General features: G+C 37.6%; 4 protein-coding genes across 6 annotated transcripts; 3 read left to right on the top strand and 1 right to left on the bottom strand.

Moving 5' to 3' along the window:
• The first annotated feature begins 24 nt into the window (after positions 1-24).
• On the top strand, positions 25-7,016 carry aip (aryl hydrocarbon receptor interacting protein). Its single transcript, XM_056772474.1, has 7 exons — positions 25-156; positions 910-1,092; positions 1,167-1,355; positions 3,431-3,607; positions 3,772-3,913; positions 4,013-4,245; positions 6,196-7,016. The coding sequence occupies exons 1-7, from the start codon at positions 58-60 to the stop codon at positions 6,199-6,201; spliced, it is 1,029 nt and encodes a 342-aa protein (XP_056628452.1). The 5' UTR covers positions 25-57; the 3' UTR covers positions 6,202-7,016.
• Positions 7,007-9,337, bottom strand: cdk2ap2 (cyclin dependent kinase 2 associated protein 2). Its single transcript, XM_056772487.1, has 5 exons — positions 9,113-9,337; positions 8,683-8,834; positions 8,181-8,272; positions 7,576-7,696; positions 7,007-7,343 (listed from the first exon to the last, which is right to left on the bottom strand). Exons 2-5 carry the CDS (start codon positions 8,735-8,737, stop codon positions 7,276-7,278), a joined length of 336 nt encoding a protein of 111 aa, XP_056628465.1. The 5' UTR covers positions 8,738-8,834; positions 9,113-9,337; the 3' UTR covers positions 7,007-7,275.
• Positions 9,338-9,462: 125 nt separating this feature from the next.
• On the top strand, positions 9,463-14,466 carry lgi2b (leucine-rich repeat LGI family, member 2b). The gene is made up of 9 exons (XM_056772462.1): positions 9,463-9,525; positions 10,599-10,925; positions 11,157-11,228; positions 11,439-11,510; positions 11,734-11,805; positions 12,262-12,333; positions 12,520-12,689; positions 12,798-12,962; positions 13,043-14,466. Exons 2-9 carry the CDS (start codon positions 10,729-10,731, stop codon positions 13,858-13,860), a joined length of 1,638 nt encoding a protein of 545 aa, XP_056628440.1. The 5' UTR covers positions 9,463-9,525; positions 10,599-10,728; the 3' UTR covers positions 13,861-14,466.
• A 444-nt stretch (positions 14,467-14,910) lies between these two features.
• Positions 14,911-25,927, top strand: ccdc149b (coiled-coil domain containing 149b). 3 transcript variants are annotated; one of them, XM_056766786.1, is made up of 13 exons: positions 14,911-15,081; positions 16,204-16,365; positions 16,448-16,486; positions 16,731-16,838; positions 16,983-17,099; positions 17,267-17,439; positions 20,225-20,297; positions 20,412-20,496; positions 20,590-20,737; positions 23,510-23,586; positions 23,810-23,842; positions 23,966-24,052; positions 24,151-25,927. In XM_056766786.1, the coding sequence occupies exons 1-13, from the start codon at positions 15,031-15,033 to the stop codon at positions 24,717-24,719; spliced, it is 1,722 nt and encodes a 573-aa protein (XP_056622764.1). In that variant the 5' UTR covers positions 14,911-15,030; the 3' UTR covers positions 24,720-25,927. The 3 variants fall into 3 exon arrangements, with proteins under 3 accessions (XP_056622764.1, XP_056622772.1, XP_056622756.1); XM_056766794.1 differs by lacking the exon at positions 23,810-23,842; XM_056766778.1 differs by having other exon boundaries at positions 23,810-24,052.
• Positions 25,928-26,181: the final 254 nt, after the last annotated feature.

The raw sequence follows: 26,181 nt of genomic DNA, 5'->3' as shown, positions 1-26,181 counted from the left end.
CGTTTGCAGCGCCATCTAGCCGCATCTGACCGTCGCAACTCTACATCTCGAAGAAAAATGGAGGAAATTGCCATCAAGCTTAAAGCGGACGGCATAATCAAAAAAGAAATCTCTTCAGGAAAAGGAGAGTTTTCACCATTCCCAGATGGGACAAAGGTAGTGTAATGTTTTGTGCATGTTGTGAAGACGTGAAATGTCGAGGAGGCGATACAATGTTTCATTCCGTAACGATTTAAAGTCCGATGGCAAGCTAACTTAACGTAACGTTAGCTGCATCCGTTTGCCTCGTTCGATTTGTAGGATTAATTAATATGTGCGTTGTTTTTTCCTGTAATGAACATGAGCTGTACAGTATAAAAAAAGCCAGACGATGCTGTTTGTATCTGTTTATGTGCTGTTTTTTATAGAAACACAAGGTTTTCTGGTTTAGCCTTTGTAGCTAACCATCAGAGTGCATACATACCTGATGCAATAAAATAAACAAGGCGATCTCATAAACAGTACGCCTGTTTGCACTTTAAGGAGAAAACACAATTTATCCTGCAGAAACCTTTGCAAAGTCAGTGTAACAATTGTAAGTAAGGGTTTGTCCATCCGTGTCATGACAACCCAGCCTCTTCCCTAAGGAAAATAAACCTATTGGTTTTATTATAGTAAAAGTGTGGTCTAATAATCATGTTTTTGGCAGATTGAAAATCAAGTGTATAACCATAGTATTTGCTTCAAACACCATGGTTAAACTATGGCTGCTGTATATGGTTAACTTTAATAATTTATAATTTGTATATTATTGCATAGTGCAGCTCACCTTAATATTAAAGCAAATTTGATCCTCTTACAGGCGTTGTAATATGTTTAATATTACATAACATATTTATTGTTTATAAAAACTAAACTCTCTTTTAAAAGGTCAAGTTTCATTTCCGCACCAGTCTTTGTGATGGGACAGTGCTGGATGACTCCAGGACAATGGGAGGTCAAAGTAAACCTATGGAGCTCATACTGGGGAAGAAGTTCAAGCTTCCTGTGTGGGAGCAAGTGGTGACCACTATGAGAGAGGGTGAAGTGGCTGATTTTACATGTGATGTCAAGGTTGGTAATCTGTGAGCAATAAACTAAATCAAATTAAGATTATTATACGAAATTATGATTGTGTTTTGTATTAGCACACAGCCATCTACCCAACGGTTTCTTTGTCGCTACGCAACATCAGCAGAGGAAAAGACCCACTGGATGGACAGAGACACTGCTGTGGAATTGCACAGGTTCACTCGCATCATTCTATGGGTTACCCAGACCTGGATAAATTGCAGACCAATCCCCAGCCTCTTGTTTTTACTCTTGAGTTGCTACAGGTGAGAACATGGCATCGTTTTGGGAGTGTAGTTGTACTAGGCTTGCTTGCGGCCTAGCAATCTAGGTAGCAAGCCAATCTGTGCCAAAGCTTCTTTCAAAGTGATATTTGTATTTATACTTCTTTAACAATAGGATACAGATAATAGACTAGGTGAATAACTTGTAACTTGTTGTAAAATTAATAATAAAAATGTTCTTAGTTTAAATATTAAAACAACACTAGAGAACTTTTGCTATTAGATTCCCTAATGTGGTTGATAAACGCAATTTGTCTGTTACCTGTGTTGGAAATAATGTTGCTGTTTAAACTCTGTCTCGGTTCAATTGAAATGTGAACGCAACACGGACCAAAGGCAATGAACCGAACCAAAAACAGGAAGTGATAACAATATGCGGCTCGACAATCAAGTGATTTGGTAATATAAAAGGAGGGATTATATGGTATGTGCTTGTGCATGTAACAGAGGATTTCCTGCAGCCGTTTTGACTGCTTTGAACGCTTCATGAGGTCTTCGCGAGTCCTCGGCTTGTCGAAAATACCCTCATATGCGCAGCGATACACTTTTTCCTTATTGCTTAATGCTTTGATTTCCTCAACAAGAACGTTTAAAATAATATTAACATCACAATCACATGCAGATTCGAGTGTTTAGCCTACATATGTTCCATAAAAAAGGCAGTATGATTTATTAGCGGCTATTTCATTCGCTCTGGGTGAGATCAAATGCGTTCTGTAGCTTGTTCTCTACTTTTTGTCAATTGCTTTCAATTCGCTTTCAATTCGCTTTTTTCACACACATTGCTTTGCTTTATTAATAATAAAAACATGATGTTATGTAGGCTATCGTATTTTTTGATAGCCTATAGGCTACCCTAATTATAACTTGTAGGCTACTAAATTGCATCATTCAACATCATTTAAATAAACAAATAATGAAGCTTGAATGAAGCTTTTAATTAATTGTTAATAAATATTTTAAGTTTCATGATTTATGTGTAATAGACACACTTTTAATAAAATGTAAATTAATTTAATTACTAAAATTTAATTGAACTTTGACTCCGAAAAACATATTTTAAAGGGGTCATTTGACTCTGCTAAAACAAATATTATAGTTTGCTTTAGATGTAATACAATGTGTATACACGATTTAAGGTTAAAAAACGCTGTACTTTCCACATACCGTGCATGTTTGCATCTCCTCTTTGCTCCGCCTCCGTGCTATGATTGGCGAGGTCACTTGTGCGTGGTGATTGGTCGAATACTGCATGGAAATGTAACGCTTCTTACCATATTCGGAACATCAGACTGCGACGGTACAGTGAGTTTTACAAGACCACCCACCTCACTTGCGTTTACATTTGGGCGGTAAATGTCGAATCATCCCACAAAGTGACGTACATGTGTGGGGGTGTGGTTACATGAGGCGTTTCGGGCAGGTCTGGGTTCGCATTCGCTTTTAGATAGAATGCATCTTTTGTTCCGACACTTACATTTTTGCAATTTTACGTGTCCAATACATGCATGGGCAACTTATAACACACCAAAGACACAGAAAAACACATATTTCTGCCATATGACCCCTTTAAGCCCAAACACAGACCAGCCAAAGCAAACAAATGCTAATCGCGTCACTTCTTGCAACTGCTAAAACGATCCAGTCAGGGTCGGGGCATCAGCAAATGCAGAAATATTAATGATCATAAGTTCTGTTTAAAAAATATATGATAAAAGCTGTCCAATTACGTTGCGATTTTACATGTAAGCTGTTGGGTTTGATATCTTTGGTTATCTAGCAAACCAGGATTTATTTTCTTTTTTTGGTCCTGACCAAAAGTAACAAACGAACCGAACTACAAGTATAAACTCGTCCTAAGAGATTGTGGTTTTAGCCGCTAGGAGGATGTATAGGGAGCAGTGTCAGTAGAATTCGTCCAGTAAACAGTTGTTCAAATACTGAAATAATTTTAGAGACATTATTTTAAGGTCCAAAAACTACACAGTGTTGCTTTGACTATTGGTCATTTCCATTCTGTTTCATATTTGTGTTCAATATTCTCTGTCATCACCAAGATCTTGCCCCCTGGCTCCTTCCAAATGGAAATATGGGCAATGACAGATGAGGAGAAACTGGGAGCCATACCGCAGATCCATGAGGATGGAAATTCACTTTTCAAGAGTGGAGACATTACAGCAGCTGCTGAGAAATACTACAGTGCCATAGCCTGCCTAAAGAGTTTACAAATGAAGGTTATCCTCAGCAGATATTAACACAATTTATATGTTGGTTTTGTTTGCTTTCGATCCTTATTTATTGTATATGGTATTTTTCAAAAAGATTTAGTCTGAACTCAATTCTTCCTTTCTTAATGTGGTTATACTGTTAAAAGACATACAGTATCCCCTATTTTTAGGAGCGCCCGGGTGATGAGTCATGGATCAAACTTGACCACTTGATCACTCCTCTCCTTCTCAACTACTGCCAGTGCAAATATCTTCAGGGCCAGTACTATGAGATTTTGGACCACTGCTCATCTATCATCAATAAGTATGATGGTAAATGTCAAACTGTGAAACTTTGTATGAGTGTGCTCTTACTTTAGTGACATTAATCTGCATTTCAGATGCTTAATTTCATTCTTTCCTTTTGAACAGATAATGTAAAGGCATATTTCAAACGAGGGAAGGCACATGCAGCGGTATGGAATGAGGCAGAGGCAAGAGCTGACTTCGCCATAGTGGTTAATTTAGACCCAACACTTGAATCCTCAGTCACAAAGGAACTGAGAGCACTGGAAGAGCGCATCCGGAAGAAAGAGAAAGAAGAGAAGGGACGCTTCAAGAACCTCTTCACCAACAGTAGCAAAGCTTCTGCTGCCGCTACTACAGTAAGTTTAGTCTTTCATATCAATAGTCATTTTCAGATGCATTTTGGGTATCTATTCATATTCCAATTTTGAGGAGAGGGTCTTTCATTTCAGGACTTCACATATCAGTCAAAACTAGGGATGGGCATTTAAAGCAAAAATAATATTTGAAGATCGATGAGAACTATTTGTAAATTATTTGAAATTCGCACGCCTCCCCCAAATGGACGCATTTACAGTATTACACACACATAAACGGAGAGAGAGAGACTATTTACGCTTTAAAACCGTGATGACACACTGCTTTATTTATTATGGAATAGGCAATCTTACATCAACCCATACATTAAGATAACGTGCTGAAACATTCATACATTAACAACCGAATGACGGCATTTATTAACAGTACGTCGATCAGCATCAACCGCTCATAATGCTAGGACATTTCCTTGTAAAATATGAGCATGAACATTAATACCAACTAAAAAACAGCATTGTGATTGATAGAAAATATATAAGAGCCATAAAGATTTCAGACCAGACTTAAAACGCGTTTAAACATATTAACCAAATGAAGGCATTTATTAACAGTTCGGAACGATTTCACGAATTAATAGCTCAAAAGGCTTCCATTTCTTTTGTCATGAACAAGTTTCTACAGTCTGGCAGTGATCGTTTTTCTATACTAACAGTAAACTCAGGCTGTACAAACTCCATAAGATTGTTAAAACCCTCTCCTCCGACAAGCTGATCGGAAGCATATCATTAGCGATCATTTTAGTAATTAGAGCCGTTATTTGCTCCGCCTGTCTGGCATCCAAATTGGTTGGCCTATCCATAAAACTAGCAACTGATTGCCGACCTGTGGACAGATCTGCTGGGTGCTTCGCCCTCGAATGACTGTCCATCGTAGTTGTTGATCCATGATTACCCAGATTTGCATTGCAGAGTTTGCATTGCACTTTATCCTCATTCATTTTATTAAAGGATCCCCACACAGAACTCATTTTTGACATCATCTCAATTTATCATTCCCGTTATGCCATGCTGGTCTACAGTGTACGTAACTTCGTTAACAATTGTTGTAATAAAATGTTTTTCTCTATTCACTCTTGACTGACAGCCCTTAGGTTTAAGGTGCGTCGTTATTGGCAGCGCCACCCTATGGTTACATGTTACACATTATGTGTGAGAACACGGCGACTTTGATCGCACACACTATTTGAAATTATTTTATTAAAAGTGCAATCGAATATTCGAAATGCGTGACTCATCCCTAGTCGAAACCACTGTATATCACAGAATGCAAATATAACATATAAAGGCGAGTACAGTACAGTCTGTCAACTTCTTCACCCAATCATAGTTTTAATTTTAATCTTATAACAGAGATGCCGTTTTGGGCAGTATTCTCTGATACTTTTGCTGGGTGTGAAGTCTTGTACATGTATATTACATTTACATTTAGTCATTTAGCAGACGCTTTTATCCAAAGCTACTTATAGGTGGGGTAAGCAATAGAAGCAATTGGGACAGCATAAGTACAAAAGCATAAGTGCAATCAAATAAAGAAGACGTCTCATATAACCTAACACGGTATACAGAGCTAAGTTAGTTTTATTTTTATAAAGAGTAGAGAAGGAATAGAAGTCAGAACTGGTCAGTCAGATGTTGATGGAAGAGATGTGTTTTCAGACGATTTTTAAAGATGGCTACAGAATCATATATATATATAATCATCTTATAGGAGCGGGCAGATCATTAGATGGTTATATGGGAACCATAATATGGGAACCATATTAGTTATTTTTATTCACGGCTGAATTCATATGGTTTCATTAAAACAGCATTTTATTTGTGTTAAGGGTTAACGAAAATCTAAAACTAGTCTAGATATGGGTTAGCAAGAATTTTAATTAAGCAACAAAAACATGTTTTCAGTTAAATAAACTGTGCTGTATTTCTTTTCAGGGCTAAAACCAAGCTGAACTCTGCAAATTTTGAAAAAGTCCATGGTTAAGTTGGAACACGTGCGTGTAAATTTGCCCCCACCAGTTAATGTATCTCCTACACCATTGGTTGATTTCACAGACATGCCCAAAAGCAAACTACTTCGTTATTTTCTATGTTCTGCTGGTAAACTGATAATGAATTTACTAGTAAGAAGTACATTGTTATTTACTGTATAGCTTTGAGGAGCCTGGTCATCGATTTTGCCAAAAAAACAATGATGAAGAGTTATAAATAAGTGAACACAGACAGCAACAGAATAATTCAGAAACAAGTCAATGTTGTCAAGTTACCAATGGGAACCCTAATAACCAAGACTTGGTAAATACTGGTTAATCACAATATCCTTCCATACTTTTTGGATATAGTGGGCACTGCACTGGAAATCAAGTGCTATAACAAGGGTGGTTGAAAGAAACAAATTTGAATGAAGACAATCTGAAGACAGTCTAGATAACAATATGTCTTATCTGCATTTCTATCACTATATCCCCTTTTTTATGTTCATTTGTATTTATTTTGTTTTTCGACATTATTGATATTACTCACTGCTAATTATAGTCATTGTGTGTATGCAACAGTTTTTATATTAAAATAAAAAAGATATATAACATGTAATAAAAGACACAAGTTAGCACTGTGACACCACATGTGAAAGAATTCACGTTGCCATCAAAACAGAAATCATGTACTCTCACTTTTCTGTGTAATTCACAATTATGCCTATCTGTGTCACTACAAATAAAGTTTAATAATCACTTGTCACCCAAAATTGAAAATTCTTCAAATTGTTTATTGATTTTGTTTTATTTAAATACAGAATTGCAAAAATTGGGCTTAAAAAATTGCTTTGCTCTTTGCAGTAAAACTACATGAGGTTTACATCAGGGCAGGTGGGATCTAGGCTATGCGTGATGGACAAAGTAGCTCAATAAGAAAGATACAAAATATTGGTGTAAATATCTTGGCAGAGAAAGAAAGCGTTTCTTGTGAGAGACAGAACAATGGGGAGAAGTACCAGAGGGAGATTGTGGGTGGATGTTATGTGCGAGCACTTCGCTCTGTCTCTGCTAGACACTCCCTGACAAGGGCACGTGCATGAATGATACCTGGAAGACAAAAACACAAATTAGATATTTTAGATAGTTGGACATTTATAACAAATGGTAAGAAATTTATTTTGTAGAAAGCCTATAATGGAACTTTATGGAAACACTGGAAAAAAAACTAAAATGGTCTGAGATTTAAAGAAGCCTTTCACCTGTATGCTCCCATTTTTATGAGGGGGCTACACGTGTCACTGACTGTTTTAAACGTTATGGGTGTACTTGGTTTGAGTACCTCTTTTTAGTCTCTCCATGGCACTTTTGCTGCCAGCGTAGGTAGGCCGTATTTCACGGCTCATCTCCTCAATGACAGAGAGCAGCTCACTGTAGGTGGATCCCTGGGACACTTTAACTGGCTGGAAAAAATATGTTTAGTGTGAAACCTTACACAGAAATTCTAATGTGGCGATACTCTTGATAACATCTGATATGATATGTGAGAAGCAATGAGATTTAAAGTGTCACCATAATTGAATTTATCTCTTGGATGTGCTTGCTTCCATTTCAGTATCACTAAATAGGTTTACAAATTAAAAGTTTATTTCACACACCTATCATTTTACTTTTTTCGAGTTTTTAATATTTCGGGACCTTTAGGGCGTTTATAAAATGACTCGCACTCTATAAAAAAGTATTTTTGCTCAGCCGAAGAAGGAAAGTCCACCGAGATGGCATGAATGCAAACAAATTGAGAGGTTTTTCATTTTTGGGGTGAACTAATACTTTAATCATGCTTTATAATGAAATGCTTGACCCTAGATTTTTCACATAGAGAGTAAAAGTTGTTTAGATAAAACAGAAAAGATAAATCCAAGATGAATTTATTAGAAAAAAGCTTACTTGTAGAAAGCCCATTGATGGTGGACCAAAGTCACTGAACGCTGGTCTAAAGTTTGAAGAGGATGGTAGCGATGGAGAGGAGCCACAGGATCCTAAAACCAAGGAGCAAGATGAGAAACAGTCACAGATAAAAAAAATGAAATGCACAATCTCTCAACCAATGATATTTCACCACCCCACACGCAAGGAAGTCAGAAAAAGCAGCCAAATTGGATGCGGTGAATGAATGGCACAGAACACTCACATATTGGTAAGAAACCAGCCTCGTTAGGATTTAAGATGAACAGAGAAGGTTACGGTTATCGAAACACTATGCCACTACAATTATGTAAGGAGGAAGACAGATGGCTATGGTTTCTTTAACCCCTCCCCTTAATCCGTTCATTTGACCTCTTTTCCTGTAGGTTCACTGACCCTTGCCTCAGGGTTAAACGACGCAGTTCACAACACCTAAAGCGCATTTGAATATAAATGCATAAGCAGCGATCACAATGAAACTCACCTGGTGGTGTGTGGTTAGAGCCGGTGGGTGCGGGGGCGATCGGCTTGTAACTCATATTCACACCGCCGTCGACTGTACCTCGCTTGATGTAAAGTTCCAGTTTATCTTCTTAATCGATAACTTTTGGTACGCGGAACAGGGACGATGTTGAACTAAGGCAAACACACAGTACATATGAAGACATAAGAGGAGAGAGGGATGATAAAGGCAAGCGGACATAAAGACGTTCCCCCATTCAACTTAACCGGCTTGAAATACTGACTTGTCAACTCACGCTTTCATGTTAGGCTTCATCGATTTTATTTCATGCTTGTGTTAATATGGCGCCATATGTAAATTGCACACAAATCATTGAAAAGTTTGGCCTATCGAAAAGTAAAGGATGCCTATAGTGGATTATGAAATGTAAATGTGAACTAACGTTACCCACCTCTTCCGCGAACTCGCTCGACAGCGACACGCGCTAAATGTCCGACAAATAACAAACTCTGTGAACACTTGGCGGTTTCTTGGAGAATCAGAAAGGGATTTCGGTCATTACCGCGTCCGGGTAATAAGTGTTTGAAGAGGTGAACGGGTATTATAATGCACAATAATACTTTCGCTTCGAGGAGGTGCCGATTCTTCTCTCTTCTTCCTGCGCGTGCTAGCCTGCTATGTTATTTTCCCATGATACTCGGCAAAAAGAGTGTGTGCGTCATCACGCCGCCCGGCACGCGCCTGTATGCTCTCCGCTCCACAATCTATTCTGGAATTTTCTTGTTTAGGTGTTTAGGAGGAGTTGGGTACACAATGGTGGGCCAGGGATTGCGAGATTGACATTTTTAAATGCAAACTGTTAAGGTGTCGATACTATTTTTTTAAAGATATTATGCTTTTTTAGAAATGTAAAGTAGGCTTAACGTCTTTGAAAAACAGTAAGAAAACAATGCATTCTGTGAGAGGACAACAACGACCATTTGTCCATTATCTTCTGAAGCCAGATTTTGATCTGTCTAGTTCAATATTGAACGACACATTATTTAGACATTAAATTCTGTGTATGGGTTTTGATATGGTGATATTGTTGCTTAATAGGCCTACCTGAACATTTTTTTAAATAACATCAATAATTTCTAATGTTTTAAACTAAGTGACTGGTTGATCCCTGACCACTTTAATGTATTTGTATGGAAATGATGTTATCAAATTCACCTGAAAAGAGTGAAAATTGAACATAAGGTTCAATGTATAGGTTGTTCCACTGCCATCCATTACGTACCACCTCTGGTATTATAGACAGAAAGTGCTTATATGCTGAAATCTGATCTGCCTCTAAATCATTAATAATAGAGCCCGTTGCAGTTATATATAATACAACATATTTAAAGGGATAGTTCAGCCAAAAATGAATATTTTCACGCTCAAGTCATATTGAGCCTGTATGACACTATAGCTTAAAATGTCTTGTGTTCCACAGAATTAAGATTTATAGGTATACAAGTGTTTAACGACGTGAGGGAGCATAAATGATGTCATTTTTATTTTTGGTGAACTATCCCTTTAAGTGTGATCTTCAGAGAAGTACATTTAAATATTTTGTAAGATGGTACAATACATATTTAACATTTACATTAAGGTCTGCGTTGACAACCACAGACATGACCAATGTAGCAACATGTAAGGCAAAGTGCTCATTTCAACAGAAAAAGCTATTCATTGAATAAAATGTGTCATTGCGACCATGTTTTAAATTTACCCACGTTTTTATTGTCAAGATGCCTTGAGCATTTTCACATGCTCCACATGAAGCATCAAGACAATTCTGCTGTAAACCTGCTGATCACATTTTACTAAGAATAGTTTCTAAGATTGTAGAATAATGCAATTCTAGATCTGACAGCTACATTCTTCTTTTTAATTCTATTGAACATGAGGCCTCTTCGGAAATGGGACAATCCAAAGCACTGCCTGCATCAAACCTGCTGAAGTCATTCCTTTACACTGGATGCTGCATTTCCTATTACCGCACGGGACAGGGGAGCTTTTCGACTCAGCTTCAAAGCCATGGATGGCGCAAACCCTAAGTTGTCTTTCAATCGAAAGTGTGTTCTGTTAACTTTACTGTTCGTTTGTTCATTGCAACTGTCCCGATCAAAGCGAATATTCAAGTGTCCTTCAGGATGCACTTGTACGACAGATTCTATCATCTGCGTCGGTTCGCCTTCCATCCCAAGATCTATACCGAGCGAAATCAACTCTCTGTAAGTCCGTTATGTTCGCGAAACGTTTTAGCGACAGTGTGCTTCACTTTATGTAATCAAAATGTGAAATTTAGTCGAATTCTATTAAAGATATTTTAACGTCCTATAAATATTTGTTTTTAAAACTGTACCAGCATATATTGCTATATGTTTAGTGCAAACTACTAAACAAGAAATGTTTTTTTCATCATCATCATCATCAATGCAGGTTATTTGTTTGTTTTTATACAGGAGTATTGTTAATTGCAGTTTTCCAGAAATCCAAGAGGCTATGTTCTCTCTCATGCCTTCACTGCAGTTACTGTAAGTGACCACTATGATGCATCACTTTTGAATTTGCCTGTTTATCTGCATTAGAAAACACAACATGGTCATTGTTTTACAAAAGACTGATATACAAAGGACACTCTGTTATGCTTGTACCTGTACTATGGTCAATACAATTTAAGGATTGGCTGTATTTTGTAATATCTTTACATAAGTCTAACTAAAACCATATTTTCCTTCTCCTAGTCTTCTTAGTTCAAATTATTTCTCTACAATAAAGGATGATGCGTTCTCTGGGCTTCCTCGCCTTGAGTACTTGTAAGTGTTTATAACCTTTTTTAAGAAGACAGATATATTTAATGCAATTATTGAAAAAATACAAAACAATACAACATAATTCATCTAATAATCTAATATTGCAGTAAGGGCATCTCATTTAAGACCATATTATCCATCTTCTACAGAGTAATTGCCTGGTTCATGTATGATAAAATAACATAGAGATGTGCACTTTGTTGTTTTATTTAATTTGAAAAACTAGGTTCATTGAGGGTAACAAGATTGAAGAGATAAGCAAATATGCTTTCAGAGGACTTCGCGATGTTACGCATTTGTAAGTATGTAGCATATTGCAAGGTAATGCAAAGTTGTATCAAATTTAACAAGTAGTATCAAAATAAAAGCCTAGCATGAGCCATACTGGGTATCAGTTACAGGAAGTCTGTAACCGGCTGATGGAGGAATCATGGTTTTAAATCAAATTATTACTAAAGGCAAGCCTACTTAAACTATCCTTACATTTGTTTTATTTACATTTCATGTATTTAAAAAATAAAACTACACAAATTTTACGTTGGGTAAAATTAAGGTTTGGAATTTCTATTTAATGTTTTCAATAATTAACATAAACAATAGTTGGTAGGCATGGTAGTCTTTATTAATTTCTTGTTTTAGTTCAGCAAAATTTTAGATGTTACATATTGAGTGCTCTGATGTTATATCGTATCATAAAGTATAAATTAATCCTTTTGCCTCTTTGTCTTTAGTAATTTCCTGCCTATTCTTACAGATCGCTGGCAAACAACAATATAAAAACACTGCCCAGAGGGTTTTTGTCTGATCTGCGCTCTTTAATTGAGCTGTAAGTTTTTCAATGAATTATTTACAATTTACTTGTAACAAATCTAATCATCATGTTATCGCTGTTACTACTTATATACCATGCTAGATTGTTGTAACTTGATAAACAACATGGGAAATATAGCATTGCCATGTGTAATGTAGATACATTAAAAAAAACGGTATATTTTGTGTTTCAAATTATTAGAGACCTGCGAGGGAACATTTTCCATTGTGACTGTGAGTCGATGTGGCTGATGATCTGGTTAAAGAGATCCAATGCCACGATTTCAGATGTTTACTGTGCCAGTCCATCTAACATGAAGGGTGTCCTTCTAAAAGATGTGCCAGAAAAACACAGCAAATGTGTCTCCACGGGTGACCACATCTCTAATTTGTGATTCTTCTGTTGGATTTTGACTCATCACATCGTCTTTTTTTCTTTCATGAGAATGAATGTTGCTTGTCTGCTCCTTTGCCTTCCAGATTTTGTTCAGCATCAAATAGTAAACACCCAATCCATGTCGGCAGACATCTTCTTTCACAAAGAGGATATATATGTTGCAATGGCAGTTCCAAATTCAGACAGCTGCATAATCATGGAATGGGATCATATTGAGACGAAATTCAGACCTTTTGATAACATCACAGGTTTGACAATGTTAGGTTACCGTTATTGTTCTTTTTACATTCTTTTTTTTACATTAAACATTTTTTTAATCACATTTCAGGACGCTCTGTCGTTGGCTGCCGGTCTGTTCTGATCAATGAGCAGGCATTTGTCATTGTATCTCAGCTTTTTGATGGCTCCCTTGTATACAGATATGACCAAACGCAGAATAAGTTCACCAAGTTTCAAGGGGTTGAAATGCTCAACGTGTCCAAGCCAAATGACATTGAAGTCTTCCAGATTGGAGATGACTGGTTTTTCCTTATTGTGGACAGTTCCAAAGCAGGACTGACCACCCTCTTTAAATGGAATGAGACAGGTTTCTACCCATACCAGTTTCTTCACGAGTGGTACCGCGATACAGATGCAGAATTTTTCAATTTAGATGGCAAGCCTGTCCTCATACTAGTAAGCCGCTCCCAGGTTCCTGTTATGTTCCAGTGGAATAAGAGCACCCAGAAGTTCGCTCTCCATGATGAGATACCGAACATGGATGATATTGCCAGTGTGAAGGCCTTTAGGATTAATGATATTCTCTATCTTGGTCTCGCCTGCTACATTGGTGACTCAAAAGTCATGAGGTGGACGGGCAAACACTTTGAAGAAGTACAGGGCTTCCCTTCACGTGGAGCCACGGTACTGCAGCCTGTCAGCTTCAAAGAACAGCATTATTTAATTCTGAGCAGTGATTACTCTTTTTCTCATATCTTCAGATGGGATGAGGAAAACCAGAAGTTTAACAAGTTCAGGGATGTGTATGTTCAATGGCCACGCTCATTTACCGCACTGTCTACGGACCAGCGTGACTTTGTGCTAGCCACCAGCTTCAAAGGCAAAACCAAAGTGTTTGAACATATTTTGGTTGATTATACCAAATGAAGTTAAGAGACGTACTGTTATTAAATATATCTGTCTTTGAATATACTTTATGTACACATGCAACCATAACATTTATGAATGTATAATATTAGGTCGCTAAAGGGCTGAAGCTATAAAAGGGCATTCTCTCTATCGTCTGTCTTGCAAAAGCTATACATTTATGCACAGCAGGTAAATATATGCGAAATGTCAGCCAATTTGAATGTTTCTTCATATCTTGATGCTTCAGATAGTTTCTTGAATTCCGAGTCCGATGAGGTGAGGACTCGAGCTTCAGGTTAATCCAAGACACTGTGGACTTCTAATGTAATGCTGTTTTGACATGCAAGCTAGCAGTGGTATTATTCAGTAGAGACCCTCAACAGCATTGGTTTTGCAGACTGAAAGCAATAAAGTAATTTATTTGTTAATTTTATTATCTTGCAGAGAAGCAGCTGTTTGTTAGTTTTATTGCTATAACTGGCGAGACTGTTTGAATGTATCTTTAGAAATATATTAATGATAATAAATGAAGCAGTACATTGATTCCTTTGGTCATCATTCTTTGTGAAAAATGACTTATAATAGAGTATAATATAGTTTTGTTTATCATTTAAGTAAGTTGAGATTGAGAATTTTTTATTCAATGAAAGGTATTATTAAAGTATGTCATTTGTGTAAAGCAGTGTTGTGTCAGATCTAGTGTTACAAAATTCTTACTTAATACACATATTATTATTATTATATCTATTGATAAAAAAAAACATTGCACTTTCTGCAGACAAAATTGATTGCTCAATGACAACAATAACTACTTTTTATCATATTTGTCTGCTGGTTATTACCGCATGAAAACGTTATAGAAGAACGCGTTATAATGTGTAAGAATGCATTTGCAATGACAATATTTAGCAATCAATATGTTTGCAGTACCATTATCACATTTATCATCTATTTTAAGCTAAGTTAGACATGTTATATTGTTTTCGTATTTTTGCTGCATATCTATATCTGCTAAAAAAACACCCGCTTGGCTTAAAGGGATACCTACATGTACGCTGGCCACCGGAAGTGATGTACGTGATGTTAAAGACTTAAATATGTAACCGTGTTCTCCGCGTTGCAATAGTTGCTTACGCCTTGATAAATTATATTTCAAGTTAATATTGGATTTGTCCAGCCGTTGCGACCATGAACCCTTCTAGAAGAAGCGAAAGTGAATGGCAAGGTTTGGTGAACGAGGTAGGGAACGCGATATTGATGTCTGATGCTTTACTGCACTCTATGAATCATGGCAATATTATTGACTATACAGGTTCTTCTCAGTCTGCTTATGTGGGTTTTCGTGAATATACCGATTGAGGTTTGCAAAATGTAACGCGTAATAGTGCTAATGTGATGAATCGATGTAGCGATGTTACTGTAACCAGTGTTTACTTTATTTCACATGACATGCTCTTTGTATAGGAAATACTGTTTTAAAGCTCATCTTGGCAATAATGTCTCACACGACACGACATTAAGAGGGATTAACTCAAATCTCTTCCCTATGTCAAGATCCATGAACAGTGCATAATAAGCATGGATCTATTCCTTGTAATAAAATATTAAAAGTATTGATTTCATACTGTAGTTTTGCGTTATGACAGTTTGACATGGTCAACGGGTTTATCATTATATGCTTCAGATTCAATAGGTATAATCATCATGGACAAATTGTAATAGGGCTGGCTGTTACAATATCACATTTTCAGTACACTTTTATTGTGGCCAAAAGAATCCATGAAAAAGTGTTATTACAACGTCTATTGAAATGTTATTAAAAATAAATAAATAATCCTATTTGTCAAATTCACATTTATTAGAAACCACAGACTGTACTTTTAAACCAAACAATAGGTCATCAACAGGTAAAGAATGTGTTTACATATGAAGAGTTTGGTTCATAAATGAGATAACTCTGTTTTTTCTTTTTAAAAAATCATGTTTTTTTATTGTGCATTCCTATTAATATCAATCAAACTGCAGTTGGTTTGTTTTGATTTAAGCCATAATAACTGAAAAACACAATACAACCTAATAAAAACATGATAGCGTAATGAAAAACATGTATTTTGGAACCAAACTCTTCAGATTATAAAGTAGGTAGGCCTACTCTTAGATAATTAAACACATTTGTGTTAAACGTCTTATGTGCACCACAGTCAAGTTCAGAATTATACGTTTAATGTTTTAGTATTTTCACCATATAAAAAGTTTTGCTAAATTGTCTTCAAACCATACAAGAACCTACTTGATCCTGCAGTGGTGACTAATGCATTTATCTGAAGAATTCAAACTCTATTGTTTTCTATCTGTGACCAGTTCCTGGTGTGCAAGAGAAAGCTGGAGAGTAAAAAGGAGGCACTGCTGATCTTATCAAAAGAGCTGGACACCTGCCAGCAGGAAAGGGATCAGTTCAAACTGATGGCAAACCAACTTCGGGAGCGCCACCAAGGGCTGAAGAAAAAATACAGAGAGCTCATAGTATGGATTCCTGTTTTATTCGATTGTGTTACAAATAGATAAAAGTATGAAATACTTGACAATATGTTTCTATAATTATTAGGACGGTGATCCCTCTCTGCCTCCTGAAAAAAGAAACCAAGTATGTCTGTGCACCTACTTTTGATATTAACATCTTTTTAAATATGTAGTGGAAAGAACATTGAGATCTGGGATTTAGATTCTAAATTTACCCTTATGTTTAGCATTGGTATAATAGCTATATCATAAAGAAACATAACTACTTCTAATGACCAGGATTCCATTACAGGAGTGTCAACGATTTGTGTTTGAAATCTTATGTTAATATTAAGGGAAAGTAGAACTGATATTTTGACTCACCATAGGTCAATCTGGCCCAGTTACTGAGAGACTCAAGAGAACAGAACAAACAGCTGTATGAAGAAATGAAGGAGCTGAATCAACGTTTAGCAGAGGTGCAGGGTGATAACAAGGTATGATGTCACTTTGCATGACTTAATCATATTCAGATGTTGGCATGGTAAGTTTCAAACTGTTAGACAAATGACGCGGACATAAGGCTTTTTAAACACTGCATATATAATAGCACAGAGGTCTCTAAACTTTCCGTTCCACAGCTGCTGAGGATGACCATTGCAAAGCAGCGTCTAGGGGACGAGGAGGTGGGGGCACGTCACTTTCCAGCCCATGAGAGAGAAGATCTTGTTCAGCAGTTAGAGAGAGCTCGAGAACAGGTGGATTGCCCTTGGTGTTCCATACCTGTGGGGCTAAAATATGATTTAACTTGCTCATTGTCTGACAGGTTTTGTTGACACAATGTCTTAGATCTTAGGTGTAAAATGTTTGAAACGGTACCAAATATATAGGCATAGGATAATAACTTAACCCTTTGCTCTCGTAGAATGAAGCACTGGAACAAAGCTTAAAGGCAGCCACGGATGAACTTCAGGATGTAAGAGCAGAGCATAATGTGTACCAAGACAAAGCCCAGAGGCTAAATGTGGAAATTAACCACATCCTGGGGAGCCATGACAACCGCATCCTGGATGTAGATGCTCTGTGTATGGAGAACAGGTCAGTGCTGTCCAAGAAATGGTTTAAAGAGAACTTAAATGTTCAAAATGTCATTTTTTGGAGGATCTTTTGACAAAAATGCAATATTATATACATAACTTACTTCTTGACTGAATCTCAAATGATTTGTTCCGCGGTACATGCTAACCTTGTGTCATGTGATTGGTCAGATGGTGTAGTCTGTTTTTATTGGTCAAACGCGTTCATCATTTGTCGCAAATGGAACCACACTACCATCATTACAGGATTACGGTTTACATGTGGTTGGATGTCAATTATATTATATGTGTAGCTAGAGATGGCGGCGATTTTACCGTACCAATTTGAGCCCGAGTCTGACGAGAAAGAAGATGCTAATCCACAACAAACTCCACCACGACTGGAGCAGGATGTTTGTCAGTGGCAAGTGACAACTCTTGTCATAAAAACTCCCAGTGTGACAACATGCATGTTGTGCTTTTGCTCATCAATGAAATTCATTTTTTTTTTTTCTTAAAAAACTGTTAATACGTTAGTAATACTATTATTTCGTCTTAACTGTGCGTTGTCATGGTACATAGAGCATTTCAGAAAGTCGACGTTATGAAACATGATTGTAGTTTCACCCAAATATATCTATATAGGTGCACGTGCGGCATATGTGTCAAAATGCAAAGTTAATAGCAAGGTAAACAAACTGTAACACCACAGAAATAACGGTACATGTGTAACAGAGTCAAGCCAGTAAAGTGCCGAGCAAGTATGTAAACCTCACTCCTCTGCCTCAAGGACTCTCTAGCGACAGACGCTAGAGACTGCATCTTTAGCCTCCTCGCTAGAGCGCCCGACTCCCGTGCAGAACCGACCCGGTTCGAAGCCCGCCTGGAGCAGGTGTGGTTCGTTCCGTCACACATGCTTATGTTAGCGTTATATGCATTAGCTAAACACAGACACAAGGTACGAAAATATTTCTTGAAGATAAGACAAAAAACAAAAGTCAGAGGGAGGCTACAGGTCGGGATTCGGTGGAGCTAATAGGTCCAAATAGAGTTTGTATTCCCCCTCTTTCAAGAATAGTCGTTTCACCTACCCTGCATTTTCAGTTCTTGGACATTATCCTCTACCATAGTAGGAAAAAAATTATGTTGAACACATAATTAGATATTTTGACGAATTTAGGAAAACAAAGAGTTCTCAATGATGTCCCGGAACTGAAAATTACTAACATTTTTCCAAATATCTTTCTGTGTGTTCATCGGAACAAGGAATTTAAACAGGTATGAAATTACATAAGGGTGAGTAAATGATGACAGAATTTTCATTTCCTTTAACCGAAAGTAAACAGCTTTTCCTCACTGCAATTTGGTTAAAATGAGCTAATAAAATATTTCCTTTTTCATGTCCAGTTTTTTTCTCTGTGGGAAGTAGCCGTGTAATAAGCGGGATAATGTACAAACAGCCGGCTGTTAACGCGAAATAACCCTTCACTGATCACACTGTCGGGGCTTATTTATGCAATAACAACCGGCTGCCTGTACATTATCCCTTACTTACTGTCATGACAACTCATGGTAGAACCCAATTGCAAGGCAGACAGGGACGACAGGAGGTGAAGGGGTTAACAGATTTAATAACAAAACAAGACAAAGAGGGAAAACAAAACCCACAATGGGGTAAAACAGGACAAGATACTGTTAACAAAAACAAGACCACAGACTCACTATACTAAGAAATCAAACACTTAATAAAAACACTAAACTACACTTACAAGACACGAGGGAAACAGGAACTTGGGGAACAAGGAACTTAAACAGCAACAAGGTAATCACAGGAACAGCAACAAACTAGAGGAACAACTTTCAGGTACAGCTTACATCAAACAACTTGAAGGTACTAGGACAGATACCTCAGACAAGAACAATGCACAGACAGGACAATGACACATGAGGACTCTTTATAGGGGAGACAGACACAGGATCATAACGAGAAACAGGTGCTGGGGATTAGCACTAAGGAGAGGCTGACGAGGAACGTGATGCAGGGAACAACGACGAGACACGAGAAAGAACTATGTCTTTCTCACATAAAACCATCAGGCAATGCCATGGCTCCACTCGAGACAGGAATAAAAAACATGACATGGTAGTGGAACCATGACACTTACATTCCCCATCCTCTCAGGATACCTAGAATAACTTTAACAAGTACCCCAGGCACATCGTTTTTTGTAGCATAGACACCGTAAAAATGAAGAGAGCTTCGGATTTTATAATGCTTCTCTATGCCGCTGAAACGTAAAGTTGTCCGAGTTCCCAGTCCGAGTCGGATACTCACCTTCCATTGGCTCATCTGTGTTTGAAGGGAGGGACTAAGCGATAGGTCAATTGTGATTGCATGAATGTAACCTCGATGTTGAGAACAATGTATGTACCAAGGTATGTAATTATGCTATAGGTGAAAATAGAACTAACCATATAGTCAAAAGGGACCTAAACAGTGTCTTAACATGCCCATGTGCCCATGCCCCCCCAAAAACAAAACAAAATTAAAACAGTAAACCTTGAAAATAAGATTAATAATATTGAGAAGAACTTGTGTTTGTTCTGAAATCATGATTGAACTTGTGGTGAGAGTGACCCCTGTTGGTGTATTAGGGGAAGTTACCGGAATGGTCATTACCTTTATTAAATGTCCTTTATCTTCTAGTAGATCCAAGTTATATGTAAATATCTGCTCTACATAGTCTGTACTATTTATCTGTTATCTCTATATCATGTTGAAGGTCATGTACATATCTGGTTTCTAGATATCTGCATGAAAGGCTGATGCAGCTTCAGGAGGAGGTCAGCCTCCTTAAATCAAATGTCATGAAGTACAAGGTATTTATTGCCCTCGCAACCAAAGTCATTTGCACATGTATGTTTGGATTGGAACTACAACTGTATGTTTAATCAAGTTCATTCTTCAATATGTGTAAAAATGTTTTATTCTAGAGTGCTTTAGAGAGCAAGAAGAACTGCAAAGTGTATGGCAAAGCAAACAGCACTGCTCTCACAGGTGTTCTCTCTGCCAAACAAGGTAATATACAAGACTTATGAACTACAGCAGCAGTAAACAATTGGGTTCTGCACAAGGATTTTTCTTTAATGTGATTTTCTAATATATTTGCAGTACAAGAGCTGTTGCTGTCTGAAGAGAATGGCTGCAGTCTTCCGGTCACCTCTCAGTCCATCACTGACCTGAAGTCTCTGGCCACTGCACTGCTGGAGACCATTCACGAGAAAAATATGGTCATTCAGCACCAGCGGCAAACCAACAAGTGTGTTAAAGCGACAACGTGCCATTTTGCTGTATGGCTCCCCCATGTGACTGATAAGCGCAATTGTCTGTTATAAATGTTTTAAATATTGCCGCTGTATCAGCTTCCATGTGGGCAGCACAATAGATGTGAATTTGTTGACTAGGCAGAAAGCGCTCTTACATCATGTCACTTCATAAACTGTGCATGTACTAAAGCACTCTTTTGGCTTCCACGGGTTATACTACTGGGCTATACTAATAGTTCAAACTAGAATCTGAGGTAGCAGTTGGTTGTTAGCAGTTAGTCGCATAGCGTTCTAGCTACATAGCAGCTAACGTATTTGCAGTCACCCAAAACACAACGCATGGACGTAAATGTGTTTAGTAACCAACGCAAATAGTTTTCTGTACTCTTTATTTAGGAAACACACTCGCGACCAGGCATTGTGCGTTGTGTAATGGCTACAATCAATAACTTACGCTCAACGCGCTATGGGAATAGTGCCAAGCACATTAACTATAGATACCGATAACATAAGTCTACGTGCATGAACAAAGGAATCAGGAAAACATAGGAAACATTATTGTGGTTTGATAGTCATCATTAACAAGCATAACACTAAATTCGAATGAGGCACGATCATGCTACGTAAGCTTTTGAGACCCGGCAACATTACATTATCTCTAGTCTACCTTATAGTTATAAATTGTGAACCAGTAACATTAATGCACCAATAAACAACCTGAGCACAGCCAAAATACTAATAAACTCAAAAGTACAGGAAAGTCATAAAAAATGTACATATAAGACTTTCAAATCCAGTAGCAGGAAGGCTAACGTAAGGTCTCCTTCAATTTTGCAACCCGTTGCCTCTTGCAGCTGGCGTCGCCTAATGAAGGTCTGTCAGATATTGAATTGTGTCCGGTCACTCTCTCTCTGTTCCTCTTTGTTTTATTTGCTGGCTCTGCCATGGTGATGATTTGGAGACTTGCGTTGAACTCATCTTATTGTAAGCTGCTGGCTAACTTCTCCAGGCTACTAGTAAAACATGTAGCCTTAAAGAAGGGGATAGGGGGGGTTTGTACCGGCCCGAACACCTAAGTTACAAGTGCAATTTCAGCCAATGAGGCTGCTTAGGAATCAACGGTAATTAAATTCGTCCAGTTAAAAGTATCCTACCACTAAAATAATTGTAGAGACATAAATATAAGGTCAAAATGTTGCTCGTTATTGCTTTAATTTTGCAAATACTGACAGAGATTTTTATTTCTATGAAAATAATTTTATATACAGTATCTCACAGAAGTGAGTACACCCCTCACATTTTTGTAAATATTTTATTATATATTTTCACGTGACAACACTGAAGAAATGACACTTTGCTACAATATAAAATAGTGAGTGTACACCTTGTATAACAGTGTAAATTTGCTGTCCCCTCAAAATAACTCCACACACAGCCATTCATTTCTAAATTGTAGCAACAAAAGTGAGTAGATCCCTAAGTGAAAATGTCCAAATTGGGTCCAAAGTGTGTAACCAACATTATTGTCCAGCACTGCCTTAACCGTCTTGGGCATAGAGTTCACCAGAGCTTCACAGGTTGACACTGGAGTCCCTTTCCACTCCTCCATGAAGACATCCCGGAGCTGGTGGATGTTAGAGACCTTGCGCTCCTCCACCTTCCGTTTGAGGATGCCCCACAGATGCTCAATAGGGTTTATGTTGGGAGATATGCTTGGCCAGTCCGTCAACTTTACCCTCAGCTTCTTTTGGGATCATTATCATGTTGGAATACTGCCATGCGGCCTAGTCTCCGAAGGGAGGGGATCATGCTCTGCTTCAGTATGTCACAGTTCATGTTGGCATTCATGGTTCCCTCAATGAACTGCAGCTCCACAGTGACGGCAGCACTCATGCAGCCCAAGACCATGACACTCCCACCACCATGCTTGACTGTAGGCAAGACACATTTGTCTTTGTTCTCCTCACCTGGTTATCGCCACACATCAGACCACAGGAGATGGTTCCAGTAATCCATGTCCTTTGTCTGTTTGTCTTCAACAAACTGTTTGTGGGCTTTCTTGTGCATCATCTTTAGAAGAGGCTTCCTTCTTGGACAACAGCCATACAGTCCAATTTGATGCGTTGTGCAGCGTATGGTCTGAGCACTGACAGGCTGACCCACCACCACTTCAACCTCTGCAGCAATACTGGTAGCACTCATACATCTATTTCCCAAAGTCAACCTCTGGATATAACACTGAGCACGTGCACTCAACTTCTTTGGTAGACCATGGCGAGACCTGTTTTGAGTGGAACCTTTTCTGGTAAACTGCTGTATGGTCTTGGCCACCAGCTCACTTTCGGGGTCTTGGTAATCTTCTTATAGCCTAGGCCATCTTAATGTAGAGCAACAACACTTGAGACCTTGTAGCACTAAATAATCACATGAGACCGAGGAGGGAAAAGGGCTAATTGGGCCCAATTTAAACATTTTCACTTAGGGGTGTACTCACTTTTGTTGCCAGGGGTTTAGACATTAATGGCTGTGTTTTTAGCTATTTTGAGGGCACAGCAAATTTACACTGTTATACAAGCTGTACACTCACTACTTTACATTGTAGCACAGTTTCATTTCTTCAGTGTTGACACATGAAAAGATATGAAAACATATTTACAAAAATGTAAGGAGTGTACTCACTTCTGTGTTAGAGACTGTATTGTGAATGGATCAAAAAGAAGGGTTAGGGATATTTGTTGTAAAATGTTGAATGTATATTTAAACAGGATCCTGGGAAACCGGGTTGCAGAACTGGAGAGGAAGTTAAAAACATTGGAAGTATCTGGGTTGTGGAGTCTGCCAGGTAAACATCACATCTAAAACCAAACCGTTCTTTTTTCAATTTTCAACATAAGTCATTAAAATGTCTTTTAGTCTTTCTATCTTTGCTCCCATTGCAGTGTACATTTGGGTACTTCTGTGTAATGTTCTTATTTTTCCTGATACATTTTTTAAACAATCTACATTTACTCTTCTATTTCTGCTTTCCATCCTTTCTTGTCTGCGTTCTTCTTCACTCTTTGAAGGCATCACCTACAATGTGTCTCTTGGATTAGGGAGTACGTTTTTCATTCAATATAATTTTTTGATCATAAAACACACTCTCAGTTTTGTTAACTGTAAAAACAAATGTCTGTTCAAGTATTGTTTATGTGAAATTATACTTTACATTACATGTGCAGGAAGAAAAGCTATTATTGTTCTTAGTGACTCCCAGAATGTCCAATCCTCCACCGAACAGTCAGTACACTTAACACCAGAGTCAATGGGTGAGTTGCTACCAACAGTGCTACCAACAATGTTGGGAAAATGATTATATTAATTATAAAATAATGAACATCCATTTAAATAAAACTTTTTTGAATAGGAGATGAAGAGATTGTCACTGGAGAGGAGGTCACAGAAGACACCGCACTCAGTACAGACTTTGATGCGGTTGCAGTTGAGGTGAATCAAACACATGATAATTTTAACTCTACGTATTCTGTCTCACAGCCTCCACAATGCGGTAAACCAGTCGAAAGCATTCCATCTGTGGAAACGACAGAGTGTAAAACTCTCGGGTCTTGTGACTCTCAGAACCCAGTATATCTCTCTGAGATGGGGGCAGAAGAATGTGAGTTGCAAGCAAGACAATGTGATGAAGATCTGGTAAGCCGTAGACATCAGCTCATGCACACAGAAGAGCCTTTCATAAATTCAGAAGAGGAAGCTGTGGAAAATGATGTTTGTGTTCATTCTGAAGTGGGCCCTGATATTCAAGAGCCATTCGAGCTCAACCTGCCATTGACATCAGAAACTTGTGGCGATTTTCACTCACTTTCTGAGTCAGTGGTGTGTACACTAGACCAGATAAAAGAGCGATCGGACAGTGAAGAAACCGAACGTGCTTCCTCAAACTCAAGTCCTTCTCAGAAGCCGTCGGAACAGGAATGAATGGTGTTTTTTGTATATTGAAAGCTTCATCATTTAGAAGATTGAACAGTTAATAACAAAAAGACTTCGGCAAAAGAGTTTAAGAAGAAGTCCCCAATGTCCAAAAGAATAATTCATTATTTAAATGAAGGAAAAACTGAATAAGAAGTTGCAAAATAATTTGCCTGAGGAAAGCTGATTAAAGCAGTGACAGGATGAATACTGAAATGAACGACTTTATTTCAAAGTATAAGACCCGAAGAAACAATAAAATCCCTTTCTGGTGGTTTTCAATCAATCAAAACTTAGAAGCAGAATCTTCATTTGCAGCTATGATGAGATTACCAGCGGATATAAAAATATTATTTTTGTTACCTTAAGCTATTATTGTGATAGCATCCATTTAAAAAATATTTACGTGTCTTGATTGTATTAAATATAATTGTAAACGCTTCAAAGGTGTATTTGTGGGTAAAACTTCAACCTCTGTGTGGCTTCGTTCATTTCTGATAATCGCAAAAAATCGAAACTTCTTCCATGTACTTTCTCTTAAAAATAAAGGTGCTTCACGATGCTATAGAAGAACCTTTCTGTTACACAAAAGGTTCTTTGTGACGAATAAAGATTTTATTCAGATTTTAAAAAGTAAGAAAGAGATGGTTCTTATAAGAACTGAATGGAATGAATCCTTTGACTGAATGGTTCTTCTATGACATCCATGTGAAGAACCTTTTAAGCACCTTTATTTTTAAGAGAATACTTTCTTTTTACACTGTATGTTGGTTTCAACTATTATGTTTTGTCGCTTTTAATTTACGTCTTATTTATTATAATTTATCTTGAGTGTAATAGTGCTTGTGAATGTTAATGTAAATTCAGACAGTAGATCTCTCTAATGCACTGTAAAATACAGCAAAGATTAAATTGGAAGAGTTAAGCAGCTGAAAGTTTATTATACATTTGTTGTGATTCATGAAAGTACTGCATTGCAATTCAACCGTTGCTTGCATTGACACATTCTACTGCTGTGTTGTATAGGAAGCTGTATGAAATGTAATGTATTTAGTCATTTTCTTAGATCAGAAAGTTCCCAAACTTTAATGCGAGGTACTCCTGTGCTATGGAAAAAATGTTTGTTTATATTGTTAGACATTGACCTGTTTGACTGGCTACTCGATGTTGCACATCACAGTGTTTTATTGAAATAAACTGACAGGTTACAACCCTTACTCATAGCTGTTCGAGCAATAGTCTGAGCAACAAATGTTGCAAATAAGAAACATTTCTATCATCATAAAGCTGCCTAGATTTTGGACACTAACTGGCACTGACAGTAAACTAGTCCACTTATATATTTGCAGGGTCATCCATAGCATTAAGAGGAAGACGGTGTAGCGTGACATGTAGAGAGTGACAACAATAAGATGTCAAATGTAAGTATTCTGTATTGTTGCTGTCAGGAGGAGACCTTGTATCTCCAAAA

Source organism: Triplophysa dalaica, chromosome 2 (assembly GCF_015846415.1).
Source record: "Triplophysa dalaica isolate WHDGS20190420 chromosome 2, ASM1584641v1, whole genome shotgun sequence".
NCBI lineage: Eukaryota > Metazoa > Chordata > Actinopteri > Cypriniformes > Nemacheilidae > Triplophysa > Triplophysa dalaica.
The sequence above is the reverse complement of the archived record's forward strand: the minus strand, read 5'-3'. Positions and strand labels throughout refer to the sequence as shown.